Source organism: Phalaenopsis equestris, unplaced genomic scaffold, assembly GCF_001263595.1.
Source record: "Phalaenopsis equestris unplaced genomic scaffold, ASM126359v1 Scaffold000755, whole genome shotgun sequence".
In the NCBI taxonomy this organism is placed as follows: Eukaryota; Viridiplantae; Streptophyta; class Magnoliopsida; order Asparagales; family Orchidaceae; genus Phalaenopsis; species Phalaenopsis equestris.
In genome coordinates this window covers 348331-364507 of record NW_018165195.1, presented here as the reverse complement: position 1 = coordinate 364507, position 16177 = coordinate 348331, and the positions used below count along the sequence as shown (strand labels likewise).

The following is a 16177-nucleotide window of genomic DNA, read 5'->3' as shown; positions in this document are numbered from 1 at the left end:
TTTTCGCCCGTTGGCGATCCCCGACGGTGAATCTATCGGCTTCTCTCCTTCTCTCTGTCGTCTCCTACAACGACATTTTCATGTACGCTCGCAGCTCTCAGTTGACGATGCTCGCTCGCAGTCGTCTCTCCTGTCGACGACGCTCGCTCGCAAGTCGTCTCCAGCCAACGACATCTGAACGCTCCTTACCAGCAGACGACAGCTTCTGACTGCTCGTTTTGTCTCCTAACCTGACGACATGCATGTCGCTCCCAACAGACAATTTCATCTCGTTGTTGATGTGTCTGAAGTCTGCTCTCATCTTTCTCGCAACTCGCTAAGCCACTTGAATCTAACCGTGGTCATCTTGCCTATGGAGATGGCCTCAACACTCCGTTTTTATGACATTGCCCTTCCCCGCAACTTTCTTATTCCTACTCATGCTCCTCTTTCAGGTTCAGAGCCTGGTTTTGGTATCGGTAATCCTGCAATATTCCACAATCCTTTCACGAGGCTCTTGAAGCTGGTGGCGATCACATTTTCATTAAAAAACTTGGTAAAAAAAATAGGAAGCATATTTTTTTCTCACTGAGGCTGAACCCAATACTCTTGCATCATCTTAGCATTTTGCTATAGTGGGGAAATTCCTATATGGACACCCAAAACTTGAGATCATTCGGAAAGATTTTGATACTAAGAAGCTATTAGGCAGTTGGAATATTGGCTTACTTGACGGCCGAAATATACTTATTCAGTTATCTCATGATGCGGATTACACTCGTATTTTTTCTCGTAAAGTTATCAAAATCGACAAATATTTTATGAAAATCATGAAGTGGACTGTCAATTTTGATTCAAAAGCGGTCCCCTATCATTCATGTTTAGATAAAATTTCTACATCTGTTCAACTTGAAAATTCTCTTCTTAGCAACTGCTTACGGTAAACCTCTCAGGGTTGATAGTCCTACACTTGCTGTCACCAGACCCTCTGTGGCTTGTGTTAGTTGAGAGAGATATCAGTCAACCAGCTCTGGATGAAGTATGGATTGGAACCACTCACGAGTATTGATAAAAGATTGAAATAGAACCACACTCTTTATTGTTCTCATTGTAGTATGTTTGACCACAGTTTTACTATCTGTTATCGCTTGCATCCTCATTTAAGGTCGGATATTGCTAAAGATCAGCAACCTGTTCAAAAATCTTTTCATACTGGATTGGGGGTACCACACCCTCTTTATTGCACTCATTGTAGTATGTTTCATCGCAGTTCTACTATATGCTATCGTTTGCATCCTTATTTAAGGCCGAATATTGCTAAAGATCAGCAACCTGTTCAAAAATCTTTTCATATTGGATTGGGAATAGACGTCTTGCCACCTACCATCCCTGCTGAGAAGGTACAACCCGACCCTCTTTCCAACACCGTTGTTCCTGATGAAGAGCACCATACCCAAACCGTTTTGCCCTTGGATGCTCCTATTTTTGAACACTCTATTCCAGTTGCTGGTTTGAAGCATGGTACTTTGGAGTCCCATGAAGCACCCCCCCATACTACAAGTACAGATCCAAACGTGTATATACCACTCACTTTTATTGAAGAATGCTCGTTTACATGTCAAGACACACGAGAGTGCTCCTTTGATCCAATAAACGATCAACTGGTACAACAAGTACTCACTTCTAATGTTCAACAACCTGCACATATTCGACATACTTTAGACCAATCCACTAATCAAGTGAGCCAATCTTCGGATGAGGAATGACAAGTCTATTCCAGGAGAAAGAAGAAAAATGGAGGTCGAATCGAGCTCAGGAAATTATTGGACGACACATTGGTTACTACTGGCAATGACACTTATCTTACCAATTTGTTAGTTGGCTCCTTTCCTAGAACTAGGGGCAGAGGCATGACAAAATGGGTCGCTCTCTAGATATCTGATACTACGCATTTTGGCACTTTTAGTTTTTTTGAGCTCTCATGTATTTTTCTATATTTTTTTTTTGGAACCATTTGCATGTGGTGTTTATTGTGTGAATAGAGTGTCATGCTTGGACCTTCTCACACAATCTATCTGTATCCTTATATATAGACATGTACCATTAAAGAAAGACCATGTGAAGATTTCTGCTAACATTTTGCTTGCAGGTGTCATTTGGTTCCCCCGATAAAAAAAAACAACTCATTATACATTATATGTTTGTTGGCTTCCCGCTAACGAAATATTCATGCAAGTCGAGTCCTTTTTCACTTTTTTCTCTATACTTTTAGAGTCCTAGAAGAGTCTTGTATTAGAAATAAGGTAAATTCACACGTTACGAGGCGCCAGAAAGACAAAACCACATAATGAAAACCAGGAGCAGCAGACTTATGTCTCGTACCTTAATTCTAAATCTCATTTATGTAATAGAATTAGAACCAGACGTGTGCTTATGCGGTGCATAGCCACATTTTTCTTTCTTGGGATATGTTGTCGACCCAATAACATTGGTCTTCCATTATTTTTAGCTTGTTTACAACCATGTTTGCATGTTTGCAAGCTTGAATTTTTGTCTCTTATCTATTTCTAGTTGATTTGGGATGTTAAAAAATTATAATTTAGACTTATTAAGGACCTTAAAATTATAAATTGTTTGCTCAAAATCCAAATAATAAAAAATTAAGATAATCAAAATTTTATGATTAAAATTGTTAGGAATTTCAAATACTTGTTTTTATTTATGTGAATGGTCTTCGGGCTGGATTTTAAACGGGTTGCATAAAATGACTCTCAACCAAGTCATACTAATATGGCCTCCACATTATGATGTAAATAGATAATTGCATCATTCTACATGTCTCGATGAGAACCTCGTGCTTCTTCAACCCGACCGACTTAGCATAAATTTCTACTTAGGTGGTTATCTAGTGCACTTAGAACGCTAGAAGACTCTCCAACCCAAGCGGAGTGTAAGTACTTTTGTTGTGATTGTTTCTAGCTTTGTAACCGAACCTCCTTTTTCTTCCCTTTTCAATAGCATCCTTGTCACTTCGGCTGGTATAATTTCAGTCTCTTGGAGCTCCACCTGATAGCCACATGATAGAGTTTCGTTCCTTTGATCATAGGCTATCGAGGTTCCCAAGGACGATGCAATTCATGCAATTCATGGATTGCTGACCGACTCTGGACGTGTTGGGTCGACTACCTTCACGACCAGGTAGACTTAGGGCCCTAGTGGCTTGAGATGACGGGTTAGTGGTACCCTGACTCAGCCACCTCTGCCTGTTTAAGAATTACTCCTCACTTCCTTTGATTACCCACTTTAAGCCTCGTCGCTTCTCTTGCTGTCGTTGATATCATCTTGAGAGCCTGATTACCAATGAGTTGTCGCACGTTTAGGATACGACGATTTTTCCTTTTCCCTTATGACCCGGATGTGCTTTGACGTATTGGGATTCATCGTCAGAATGATTGGGTTATTTCGCAGGCTCCATGTGTTGATGAGTATGTTACCTATGTGGAACCGCGAGAGACTCACTATCCATCTCGTGGCTTAACGGGAGCTTTGAAAGCCTCAAAGAATTCTCATGCAAAATAATTGTCATTTAATAGTACTGCAGTAGCAGTCACTTTAAATAAAAGCAAAACTCTTTCAATCAAGAGTATTCTTATGCAACCCCCAAGATGTAATTAACCAAATGAGATATGTTCTCTTGGGAGCACTCTGAACCCCAGAACAGATAAACACATCTGAATTCTAGTTGTGGGTAGTTTACATGAGTATTCTTTCATGAATATTGATCAAAGTTGCTTCCGCCCGATCTTATTTGGGCGAATATATTCGACCTATCATTGTGAGGTTTATCGCATGTAGGGTCTCCACATTTTTTTCTCTTATTTTTCGCATGTCTATTGTCCATCATTTCTGATCCCTCTCTTCTTCTTATCATTCGCATGATCCGAAAGAGAGATTTATTTGAAAAAGAGAAGTATACGACAATGGATAAAATGATTACTCATTTAAAAAATAAAAAGAGAAGGAAAAGAAAACACTTCTCATAAGAAAATAATCAATCTGTTTTGTTAAATCTATTCTTATAAATAATAATATGTGCATCTCTTTTCTTGAATAAAGTATTAGCAATAACAAAATCATACTCTAAAGAAAAATTTAATATGACTACCTTCTTCAATAATCACTTCAAAACCATAGCCACCATGAATATTTCTAAAATCTTCTACCACTCTACCGACATGTCTGTTTAAATTTTTTTTCAATAAAAATTCTTTCTTCAAGAGAGATCATTTGTATTAATTCGTATAGGTCATTCCAAAATTTTTCATTGAAACCTATAACTAAACCTACTTGAGCAGCATAAATACTTATAATATTAAAAATCTTAGTATTAACAACAATCTTAAGAACTATAAGTTTATTTTTTATTTTTTTTTATAACCTTGTCTTTCAAACTCATGTATATAATTCAACTACACAATTTCTAGTATGACTCTTAACTGAATACCAAAGTTTAAAACCTAGGCTATCAATTTTCTTAACTTTTTCTCCAACTCATTTAGTTTACTGAATACATAAGATATTTTTCTTTCTACGAATCATAAAATCAACTAATTTCATTAATTTACCTGTGAGAATGCCTAAATTCCAAGATCTTATTCTAATATTGATTTTATGGACTAACTTCTTTACCTGCATCCGTCGGTAATGTGAGAACCCTTATACTGTTGACAATCGAGAAAAAAGTACTCATTATTCTCTTTCAAGATATTAAGAAGCATTAAGTCTTTTATATATATTTTAGTGCCTTAAACCATGTAAAGCTCTTAGAATTTCATATCTCTCAGTTAGTTGCACTCCTCTGGTAACAATATATCATTCTACCAAATAAGTGTGTGTTAACGTAATTGATCCGCTAAAACTCTTCCAATAATCCTATATAACAATGAATGTAACATATTAAATATTTAATTTGATAAAGTGAAGCACGCAAAGTTAACATATTAACAAATCTCATTTAAAACCAAACTAATCTTAAATAAATTAAAATAATAACATAATCAATAGCCTAAAGGAGTTTGGGATTTTTATACATAATGATTACACCCAACACTTGAAAAGCATTCAAATTTAAACACACATACAAAGAAAAGAAAGAAAAATAGCACCCAAAATATCTTTTGTTGAAATCTACTTGCTTCTTCAACAAGATCCTTTGAAATTCTTATTTATACTCGCTCTCTTGCACCCTTTTCACTCTTAACACATTGTCTTACACTAAATGCCAAAAGTTCCCCAGCATTCCTAAATACTCCCTTATGTAGAAATTCACATCCTATCCTCAATGTATCAGGAAAATTGCCCAATTTTAGTTCATGGTGAGGGGGCACAATGACATGGTGCCTAGGTACTATAATGAGTGATGGGACACTCAAAAGATACACTGAGGTGCTAAGTTCTCATATTTCTGGCCTATTTTTTAGATTCGTCCACCTAAGTGTCGCATTAATGGCACTTCGGTGTTGCTACAGTTGCACCTCTGTAGTACTATAATAACTCTGTTACAGTAATATTGTAATAATGATATTATAATACTTCTCAACATGTCCTCTCTATCTTATTCACCTACCAATTTTTCACAAATAAAATACAAAACAAACACAATCGAAGTACAAAATAATAAAAAATTTTGTAAGAAAATATACTCATTTTAAATACATTTTGAGCACTGAACAACCATACTACTTTGGTGTGACTATACTAGTGAAGAATGTCATAAGGGTACTTAGTGCAATCCTAATGATCTAGTAGGGAAGGAGGCCATTGGGGGGACCTAGTCCAAACTTAATTGGTACTAAGGTGACTATACAAGAAAAGGTGATCACTAAGGGACTCAGTCCGAACTAAGTGCAACTAAGAAAGGATGTAGCTGAGGGACTTACTCCAGACCTTGGTGTACTACGAAAGAAGGTCGGTATGGGACTTAATCTTAACCTAACTCTGACCTAACTCTACTAAGTTGAATATACTAGAAAAGGAGGCCAGTGAGAGATTTATTCCTATGTTAAGTACTAATCTAATCTAAGAAAAGGGTCATATGCCTAAGGTTGTTTTAAAGACTAAAGCTCTTCTCCTAAATGTTTGTTATGGATTACACTAGGAAAGGGGTAAGGAAGGCTTGATCGCAACCAAGATTTACTAGTCAAAGAGTTGACTCGCTAAAGTGGTTATGGCTTAAGGAAACAACAACCCAAGAAGGAAGTAATTTTCAAATTGATTTTAATTTAGATTTGTGTTGGACTAGACTAGGAAAGGAGCCACAAGAACTTATTCTTAACCAAACTTTACTAGCCAAAGTGCTAACTCACAAAATAAATAATGGCATAGTTAAACAAACAAAGCTGAAGGTTGCATTAAGAATGGGCCACAAGGGCTTACTACAACTCCAATGAACTCAAGTTGAACTTATAAATGTAAGGATGATGCCAAAGTAGGTCTAGAAATTTTGGACTACACTAGGAAATGGGTCATAAATACTTGATCTAAACCTCAATTAACTAGCCAAGTTATTGATCTCCTAAATGGCTCAACAAAGTCAACAAAAACATGAAGGAAGATAATTTTTATTTTAATTTAATTTTGGGTTTGTAATGGAGTACACTAACAAACGGGCCACAATGACTTGATCCTAACTCAGATTTACTAGACAAAATGCCAGCTCACTGAACAAACTATGGCTTGACAAATTTAATGAGAAGGGGACATAAGGCTTAATCCAACTCCAATAAACACAAGCTAAACCTATAGATGTTTGGCTAAGGCCAAACTAGGTCTAGCAATCATAAGTCTAAGGTTTGTAATGGATTACACTAGGAAAAAAAGGTCATAAAGACTTGATCCTAACCAAGATTTACTAATCAAGGTGCTGACCTAGTCAATCAACTATGGCTTAGCAAAGTCATTGAACCAATAAAGGAAGAAATTTTTAGTTACTACACTAAGAAATAGTTCATAAGGGCTTAATCTTAATCTAGATTTATTAGCCAAACTGTTGACTCATTGAATTAGCTATGGCTGATTCATTTAGAAGGGCCTATGAGGGCTTAATCTAACTTCAATGAACATGGGCTAAATCTATAGATGATTAAATGAGGTTAAAATAAGCCTAACAATACTAATCCTAGGTTTGCAATGGACAACACTAAGAAAACGGGCCATAAGGACTTAATCCAAACCTAGATTAACTAGCCAAGGCAATGCCTTATTAAATCAAATATGGCTAAAAAAAGTCAACAAACCCAAGAAGTAAGATAGTTTGATTTGATTTTAATTTTGGAGTTGCAATGAACAACACTAGAAAAGAGGTCACAAGAATTTCATACTAACCAAGATTTACTAGTCAAAGCACTGACCCACTAAATCAACAACTCAATAAAGTCATTGAACATAAGAGTTGCATTGAGAACGAGCCACAAGGGCTTTATATAAGTAGACAATATTTGTAGGCATAGGAATTTGAGTATGAAATACAAACGTCAATTATAAAAGAAGCAAGCAATAGAGATTTTATTAAAGAACATCCATAGGCCAATGTCATTCTTCTAAAGGAGTTCATCATCAAAACTTTTAAGAAGCTCTTAAGCAAAAGCCCCTACCCTACAAGAAGAAGCTTTCTAGTTATCATTTTTTGAAGAGCAACTAACAGAAGATAAGCAGGAAAAACTCCAAAAGTTCTTAGAAAAAGATTGAGATGATGTCTTTCATTGACCTGAGAAAATAACAAATGAGAATACAAGTAAAAAAAGCATTGGTTGCAATCACTGTAGCAACAATCTAAGCTAATGATGAGGAATGAATTCTCAACCACTTTAAATGAAAGAATAAATAAGACTTATTCTTTCACAGAATATATAACTAAGAGATCTTTAAGAACCCAATGAAGAATATAGGTTTCAAGTTATAAAAGCCTAAGAAGCAGCAAGCGGGGAAGAGCAATGAGTCTATCTATTGTTCTTATCAGTGCAAACTTCAAGATATGACAAATAATAACTTTGCTTTTAAAAAATAGCTAAAGAGAAATTACAAGTTTAAAGAAATCATAATCCCTAAGGAGTTATTTGCAGATTATGGCCAAGGATTTCTTAAAGTGATCTCAAGTGAGTTATATTTTGTTTCATTCTTCCAAGTCCAAAAAAATCAAGACATTTTTGTCCAAAATCTCTCAATAAACTCTAATAAAAGGAATCAAATTCTTTTATAAATGTCCAAAGAAGCTCAAATGTCTACTACTCAGATTGATCTAAGCCCATTTTTAAGGACATCTTAAGAATATTAAAAAGAAAAATAAAGACCAAGCAAACATGAGTATATTGATATTCAAGAAGAAAATTGTTAAAAGTTCTTTTTGTAGATGGCGGGGTCAATTGCATGATTTCTATCTTATTCCTATGGGATTGAAATTTGTAATGAAAAGGGATTTTATGTATATCTTGAATGTATTTGATGAAAATATCTCGGATGAATTCTATAAAAAAAATATGATGATCATAATGTTGATGATAATAATAAAAATGATTTCACAATAACTTAATTAATTCCAATGAGCTTGAAAATGCAACATACTACTTTCTTAAGAAGTGAGTGAGTTTCTCCAGAAATTTCTATGCTAATAAAGAAGATCGAGTAAAGGAAAAAATAAAAATAAGAGATTAAAAGGAAGGAAAAGAACAACAATAAAAAAAAGAAAGAAACTAAAAGAACAAGAAAACATTAATATAATTTTGTCCCCAATATTAAAGTTCAATACTCTTATATAACGAGGTAGTAAAATGACCCAACAAGCTTGTGGAAAAGTAAGAAGTTAGCTTGAAATAACAAAAATAAAAGATAAATCTTCTCAAGCAATTAGGCAAACAATTATCAAACATACTGATTTTGAACTCAGATCAAAGAATAAATCATATGTAGTGGGTGGTTCTATCAAATCAACAATAGTAAAGCCAAACTTCACTATATTTCTTAAGTTAGATAACTATGAGGGTATAAGGTTTTTGAGAATGATAAGGATGGGTCTTAATTATCAATCTTTGCCAGGATAACTTAGTATGTGGGTATTTTAGCTCTAATCCCACTATTTAAGCTCCCTACAATGAAAGCTCGCGTTCATGAGGTTTATTTGAAATCTCTCCTGGCATTGTCATCATTTCTTTGCTTTAGTCAAGAAGGATGCCTATTTCCTTTGGAATATCAAGCGTTACTTGCTTAATCTTCAAAACAAAATGATAAATATAAAACGAAAAGTTTTTTTCTTGGTACTTTATCCTTAGGTTCAAGAGATTATGTAAAACTCAATGATGGCTATTTCAATGAAATATTAAATTCATATTTGATTTGTACTTATATTAAAAAATTAATTAAACAAGATTTGGCATCATATGCTTATTCCAAACACAAAAGCATAATACCAAAAAAATATATATATGGCAAAAAATATATAATAAATGTTTTTTAGTTTGATATTGTTGAGCTAGTGGATAATAACAAATATTGCCTAAATATTACTAATAATGTGAAGTCACATAAGTTCTTTCAAAATGCATTAAATTATTTAATGAGATTTGTTTAAAAACATTAGGCAATTTGGATGACATTCAATTAGGGATGCCCCCATCAAACATTAAGAATAAATTAAATAAAAATTGACAAACTAAATGAAATCAATCTCGACACAGACAAAATCTTTTATCTTAATTTTAAAAGTTTTTTATTAAGATTGATGCGATATGCTTTTTTTTTCAAAGTTTAAGGATTGTTTTACTTGGAGTTACGATGAAATGTCCAGATTATCTTTAGAAATAGTGGCCCGTAAACTCAAAATTCAACATGATGTCATTCCAGTGAGATAAGCACATTAGCACATGTGCTTAGAATTGAATAACAAATAATAACTGAGATAAAAAAAAAAAATTGATCAATTGGTAAAAAAAGGTTAAATTTGCATGAGCAATAACTAGGGAATCTAAATAAAGCATGTCCTAATGAGTTTCCATTATCTACCCCAAAGTTGTGGCCTCTTCAAATGCAATTTTCTTCTCAGTTGATGGCTCATCTAATTATAAACAAATCAAGATGTCACCTATACATAAAAAATTCTCAAATTTTTGAACCTAAATTGAAATATTTTGATTCGGAGTTATGTATTTCGGCCTAAAGAATATTAGTGTAATCTATCGGTGAACAATGATTCATAGACTTATTCATAATCAAGTGGATTAGTATATTGATAATCTGGTTATCAGGAAAAAAGAGAACCATTTTATTTTCAAGCTGTGGCACTGCCATGATTTGAAAATGAACACTCTAAAGTGTATTTCTAAAATGACCTGAACAAAATTTCTGAGCTATAGTAAGGCACCGCAGAAGTAAGAATGACCTCCTACAACGGGAAATTGTCATATCTAAGACAATTTATATCAAATATTTCTAATAGATGTCTGTCATTTGATAATGTCAAAACACCTTCGACAGCATCAAATATTACTTGATAATGCCTCTAGTTTTGGCTACTCCTATGTCAAGCCATTGATCAGTTACAGTACAGTGTTAGAAAATTAACTTGGTTCCTTGTTAGCTCAATGAGAAACGAAAAGAGTGAACTTTGGCTGTGTGTGTGCGTGCGTTGAATTCGCCATATGTTATGAATATATCGACGTGCTGAATATAATAAAAGGCATTTTCTTCTCAAATATATATCAAGAATTATTAAGCCTCTGTTTTCAAGAACATTCTATGAATTTTAAGAACAACTTGATACATACAGACCTCAGCTATACTGAATAGAAGAATCCAAAATCCTTTTTTTTCTGCTTCTAATTTCTAGTATTTAAAAACACAGCCATTGAATTGTACATATAAACATATAAATTAGAAAAAGCAGCTTAAAAGGAAAAAAGAAGGCAGAGAAAAGCTGATCAACCCCCAAGATTGCCCAACCAGAAGAACAAAGGAAACTGTGCAATGGCCATGAAAAGCAGGAAATAGTGTTGCCTGCTTGAGCGCTTTTCATAGCTCCGCATCTCACTGAAAAGCACCCTCTTCATGGTTTTGACCAAGAAAACCCCCATACACAAACTCATCAAAGGCATTGCAAAGTAATATGAGTACCTCCAACAAAGCCTCGCAAGCACGCAGATGCAGATGCCAGTAAAAGCATACCCACCATAGGCAACAATGTCGAGAAGAGGAGCCTCGCCGCTTCCTAAAGAATACAATAAACCCTTTAGAAGCATTACTTGTAGAACCCAGCCGACCAAACCTCTTGTAAACTGCAAGCTCAAAGCTTCAGGGCTAAACCTGCACAAGATGTGTGATATCTCTTTTATCATAACGAAACGTTTCGTTTGGATTGAAGACGATGAAATTAAACCTTGATGTTTTGATTATGAATCTATATCGATTGACATAAGTCAAATAAGGAACAAAGAAACATACCGCCCCATAAGACCAAAAGAAAAGCCTGCAAGAATTATGTAGGTACCGAAGGCCATCAAAGGAATATATAAGTCGGGAGCGTTGATGTCATATACAGGAGGTTTGTATGACAACCTGCCACCAACGGGTTCAGTTATTCTTGTCCAATGTCCCTGGAAATGAATAACAGTTGGTTGGGAAAGACAGCTTTATATTTTGAATGAGACCCAAAGAATGCAGAAACTTTACCCTGTGTAGAAAGGGAAACAAAACTACTTTTAACTTGTTTCTCACATACTGATCATTCACTTGAAAATAGTATTGTGGATTGGAGAAGTAGCTGCTAATCTGTTTCACAACATACCAAATTTAAAACAATGAAGCATAAATTTGACATCGCATTTTCTAACCTCATCGGAAGCAAGCTCAAAGAAAGAGAGAGGAGGGAGAGAGGCTGACAAAAAAGAGTATAAAATCGTTATTTCAAAGCAAATATCTGCATACATTACTTTGCATGAACTCAGAGCTTGAGCCCAAAAATTTCTCTCCATATGCTTCTAGACCGCTTCGGAAGAGACCAGATCCTGCTCCATAGAATGTATTCCCAAAAGGAGTGGGCTGAGGATTTTGTGGGGGCCTGGGAACCCCAGTTTGGTCTCCCATATTACCATACATTGCTGTAAAAAAGGTAAAACACAATCTGGCATTAGAACAGGAGGCTGGTACCCACAAAACTGGAGGAAGTACAATCAAATTAGTAAGTTCAATTCTGTGAAGCCTTAGCACAGGACAAAAAAAAGCAGTATAAAGTTAAGATTTTATTGCTACCTAGGAAAATCCATGTAGCAAAAATCATCATAAAAACCAAACCTGAGAAAGAAAAATCAAAAATAAAAATAGAATGAACTGTTCCTTGAAGACTCTGTAACAACTACCAGCATTTCATTCATCACAGAAACAAAGATGCACGGCAGACTTCTCAAATTTGGCCAAACCAAACATTTTAATCAGCAACAATACTGCAGCTGAATCAAACTTAGGGTCCGTGTGGGGCTAGGGGTGTAAACGAACCGAACACGAACGAACAGTGCACCTGTTCGTGTTCGGTTTGTTTGAAATATAGTTTGATTGAAATAAACTCGTGTTCGAAATTGTTCGTGAAAGGTCTGTTCGTGTTCGGTTCGATTTGTTCGAAATTAGTTCGAATCGTTCGAATATGTTTGAATTGTTCGAATTTTTCGAAACGTTCGAAAATTTTCAAAATTTTTATATTTTTTGAATTGTTAAATAGACAAAAAATTAAATATTAATTCTCACTAGTTGGATGTAGGGCTGTACAAAAAGCTCGTCGTTCGCAAACAATTCGTGTTCGGCTCTGTAAGTAGTTCATGATCGATTCGTTCGATAAGCAAACGAGACGAACACGAATAAATTTTTTTTATTCGAAATATAAATAATTTAAATAATATTATGAAATTTAAAAATAATTATATTATATATATTAAAAATTTATCAAATTTTAAAAAACTAAATTCTATATATTATAATATATAATAAAATAATAATAATAATATATTAATAAACTGTATTAGTAAATAATAAAAAAAATTATATAGTTATATAATATAATTTTTATAATTAATATAAAATATTATTTATATATATTAATATAAGTTAAAAACCGCAATCCCTAACCCTACTGTTCGGCGTGTTCGCGATTCGTCATCCTTTCGGCGCTCCCCTCTCGAAAAACTTTTGGCCGGCTCTTTCCTCGCCTCAAAACTGCAAAAAGCTTCGTCATTGAGAGCTTAGGGTTGAATGTTTGTGTTTTTTCTCTGATCTCTACTTCTATTTGTCTTCCATAAAGTAGGCGTTGGATCAACTACTCGGTATTCTTGCTTCAGTGCTCGATATTCTTGCTTGGTTGCTTGTAAGGCCACCGAGACGTCTTTTTTGAGTATATTTTCTTTAACATTTCAAGTTTATCTTCATGCTTGCCTCTTAGGTTAAATTTTCATAATTTTTTTTAGGTTTATTTCTTCTTTTTTGAGTGAAACGTCGGTTAAATGTAAATCTGTTTGTTTTCATATTGACTATACGTTTATTTATTTGAGTGAAACCTAGGTTAAATCTATCTGTTTGTCTTCTTTGGGGGTGAAACCTAAGTTTTTTGAGTGAAACCTAGGCTTCATCTCTGAGTATTTTTTAGGTTTATTTCTTCTTAACTCCTAAACATTTAAAACATTGTTTCTGCTTCTTTCATATATTGTAGATCCATCTATTTTGTAGATTCATTGGGGGGACTAAATCGTTCTAAGTTTCACTATCTATACTGTAGATCTTTGTTTCTGCTTCTTTCATATATGTATGCTTCTTTTCATAAAGCAAGGCTTGGTGGCATGATACTTGCAGAAGCAACTTTAGATTATTAGAAAGGATTGTATCTTGAATGAGGAACTTTTATTCAAGCATTGACAATGTTCACCGTTGCTTGTTATATAAGTTGAAGTGTTGTCTACCAAATTAATTTTCACTTTGAAATATAGGCTTACTGTCAATTTATTGATAATTTATTTGAAATGTCTGGTGCTGGTATTATGATAACTTTATAGATTAGTAAGTGCAGCTAAGTGTCTGTCATAGGCTTCAGGAAAAGATGTGTTATTCTGATAATAATCACAATTTATCATGTTCAGCAGACTTTGTCTGATGGACCTTATGACTTCTTTTTAAGTCATCATCCCATTGTCACCAAGACTTTTGGTCAAAAATATTCATCTATCTAGAATTTGACTTGGTACATTTTATGAAATTTTAGATTTTAACTTCTAATGTTGATTTGTTTGACAAAGTGATACTCATATGTTTCATTAATTATTCACATTATTTTGAGGTAAATGCATAAGAATGTTTTGACATGGGAGGCTGCTATTATTTTGACATGGAAGGCTGCTATTATTTTGAGGTATGAACATAAAGAATGTTTTGTAGGCACTTGCTATTTGTCTATGATGTTTTTGTAGGAACCGATTCTTGTTCCTAGTTTAATTGTATCTCCCAGATTTCAATAAACTGATATATATGCAAGTTAAAAAAAATTTTAGGTTGGTATATATGAACAATGCTCTTGTATCTCCTAGTTTAATATGCAATGCTCTTTTATGCGTACAAATATTTGATGAGTGGATTTGTGAAGCAACCCATCTTGTTTCCTGCTTTCATATTTCTATTTCAACTAATCTATTTTATTCTATTTAGCTTCCCTTTTTAGAAAGCCGATAACGGTTGATATTGCAGCAACTAGTTTCACTAAGCTGTTAGTTGCTAGAGTGTTGGTGGAATTGGATGTTACAACCATGCTTTATAAAGAGGTGTGGATTGGATCTCAATTGTTGGGATATTGGCAGAATGTGAAATTTGAAAATATTATTTCGTTTTGCTCCTTGTCATATTTTTTTGGCATAAATATTCTTAATATTTCAAGATATATCCTAAGCCGCAGCTTCCAAAATATCTTCCACAGACTTCAGCGTATTGACTCTGTGAAAACGAAAAGATTTCATATTCTTTATACTGGAAGAGGTAGAATCAGAATAAGGTTGTTTTCACTCACCAATATGTACTGTGTTTCAAGCTAGACAATCAAAATGATTTTATTGCATATTATGTTGTTGTATTTTCTTTTATGCGTACAAATATCAACGCAATGCTTTTGTATTTCCTGCTTTCAAATCTTTTTTAGAAGCATTTGGAGGAATATTAATGCCTGAATGGAAGTAATTCAGAGTTTTTTTAGTCTTAAGGTTTATTGTTTAATAAGAACTAAAACATAGAATAATGAGTTAGTGAGTCCCTGGATTTCTTAGTTGCTATTTAATAGATTTACAAGATTTCTTTATCCCTTTTCTGTCTTAAATGTGACCATGGGATCTGTTTGAGTTGAGTTAATTGGTTTGAGAGTATTTGCATTGGAATGGTCGATGTGGCGTATGAGTAGGGATGGTATTTATGGTTGTAAAGTTTTTTGTTGCTGAAACACTTTCTTCTATCTTGACTTCAAATGACATTTTTTTATATGAGCTGGTAGGTTTCAAATGGTGACTTTCGTTGAATTATGAAAAAGGCATTGGTTTATAAAAAAGATTTGCATGCAATGATTGCAATGCTTTATGATTTGTGGTTTCAAATGAGATTTTTTATTTACAAGTTGGTGGCAATAATTGCAATGTTTTATGATGCAGTTCATATAAAAGTTTATTCTTTCTATTCTCCAAAACTTTTATTGGCTGATATAGAGATAAATCAATTCATGGTACTTCTCTTTCCATATTATGCATAATTCATATGGATCTATGGTACTACTTTTTCATGTTAAGCATGTAAATCTATGATAGTTTTTCTAAAAATTGATGATAGAGATTTCATTTAGCATTTTAATTGCAGTTTTTATTTGGGATCTCATTAGAAGTCAAATGATAGTGTATGAAATTCTTACAGGGTTCATTTGGAAGACATATACTTATGTTTTATTATCCTGCAAAATTTTTTTTGCCTACATATCATTTGATATTATATTTTTTGTTTAAATATTTACAATGTCAAATGTTGAGCATTCTCAATCTTGTATTAAATGACGAACAATTGCCACTTGCAACACAAGAAGAAATTGATAGTTCTCAACCTATTGAACTGACTGGTGGGAGCACTAGTACTGAAATACAAGTTACGAAAG

General features: G+C 33.9%; 1 protein-coding gene across 1 annotated transcript in view; it reads right to left on the bottom strand.

Annotated features, from left to right (window-relative positions):
* Positions 1-10735: 10735 nt before the first annotated feature.
* LOC110030722 (protein YIF1B-like) overlaps positions 10736-16177 on the bottom strand; it is a 78512-nt gene continuing 73070 nt past the window's right edge. Inside the window, exons 2-5 of the mRNA XM_020733607.1 lie at positions 11950-12122; positions 11695-11793; positions 11467-11618; positions 10736-11328 (exon numbers count right to left, since the gene is read on the bottom strand). Of these exons, the coding sequence (XP_020589266.1) occupies positions 10947-11328; positions 11467-11618; positions 11695-11793; positions 11950-12120 (804 nt within the window). The 5' untranslated portion in view covers positions 12121-12122 and the 3' untranslated portion in view covers positions 10736-10946. The remainder of the gene's footprint in view (positions 11329-11466; positions 11619-11694; positions 11794-11949; positions 12123-16177) is intronic.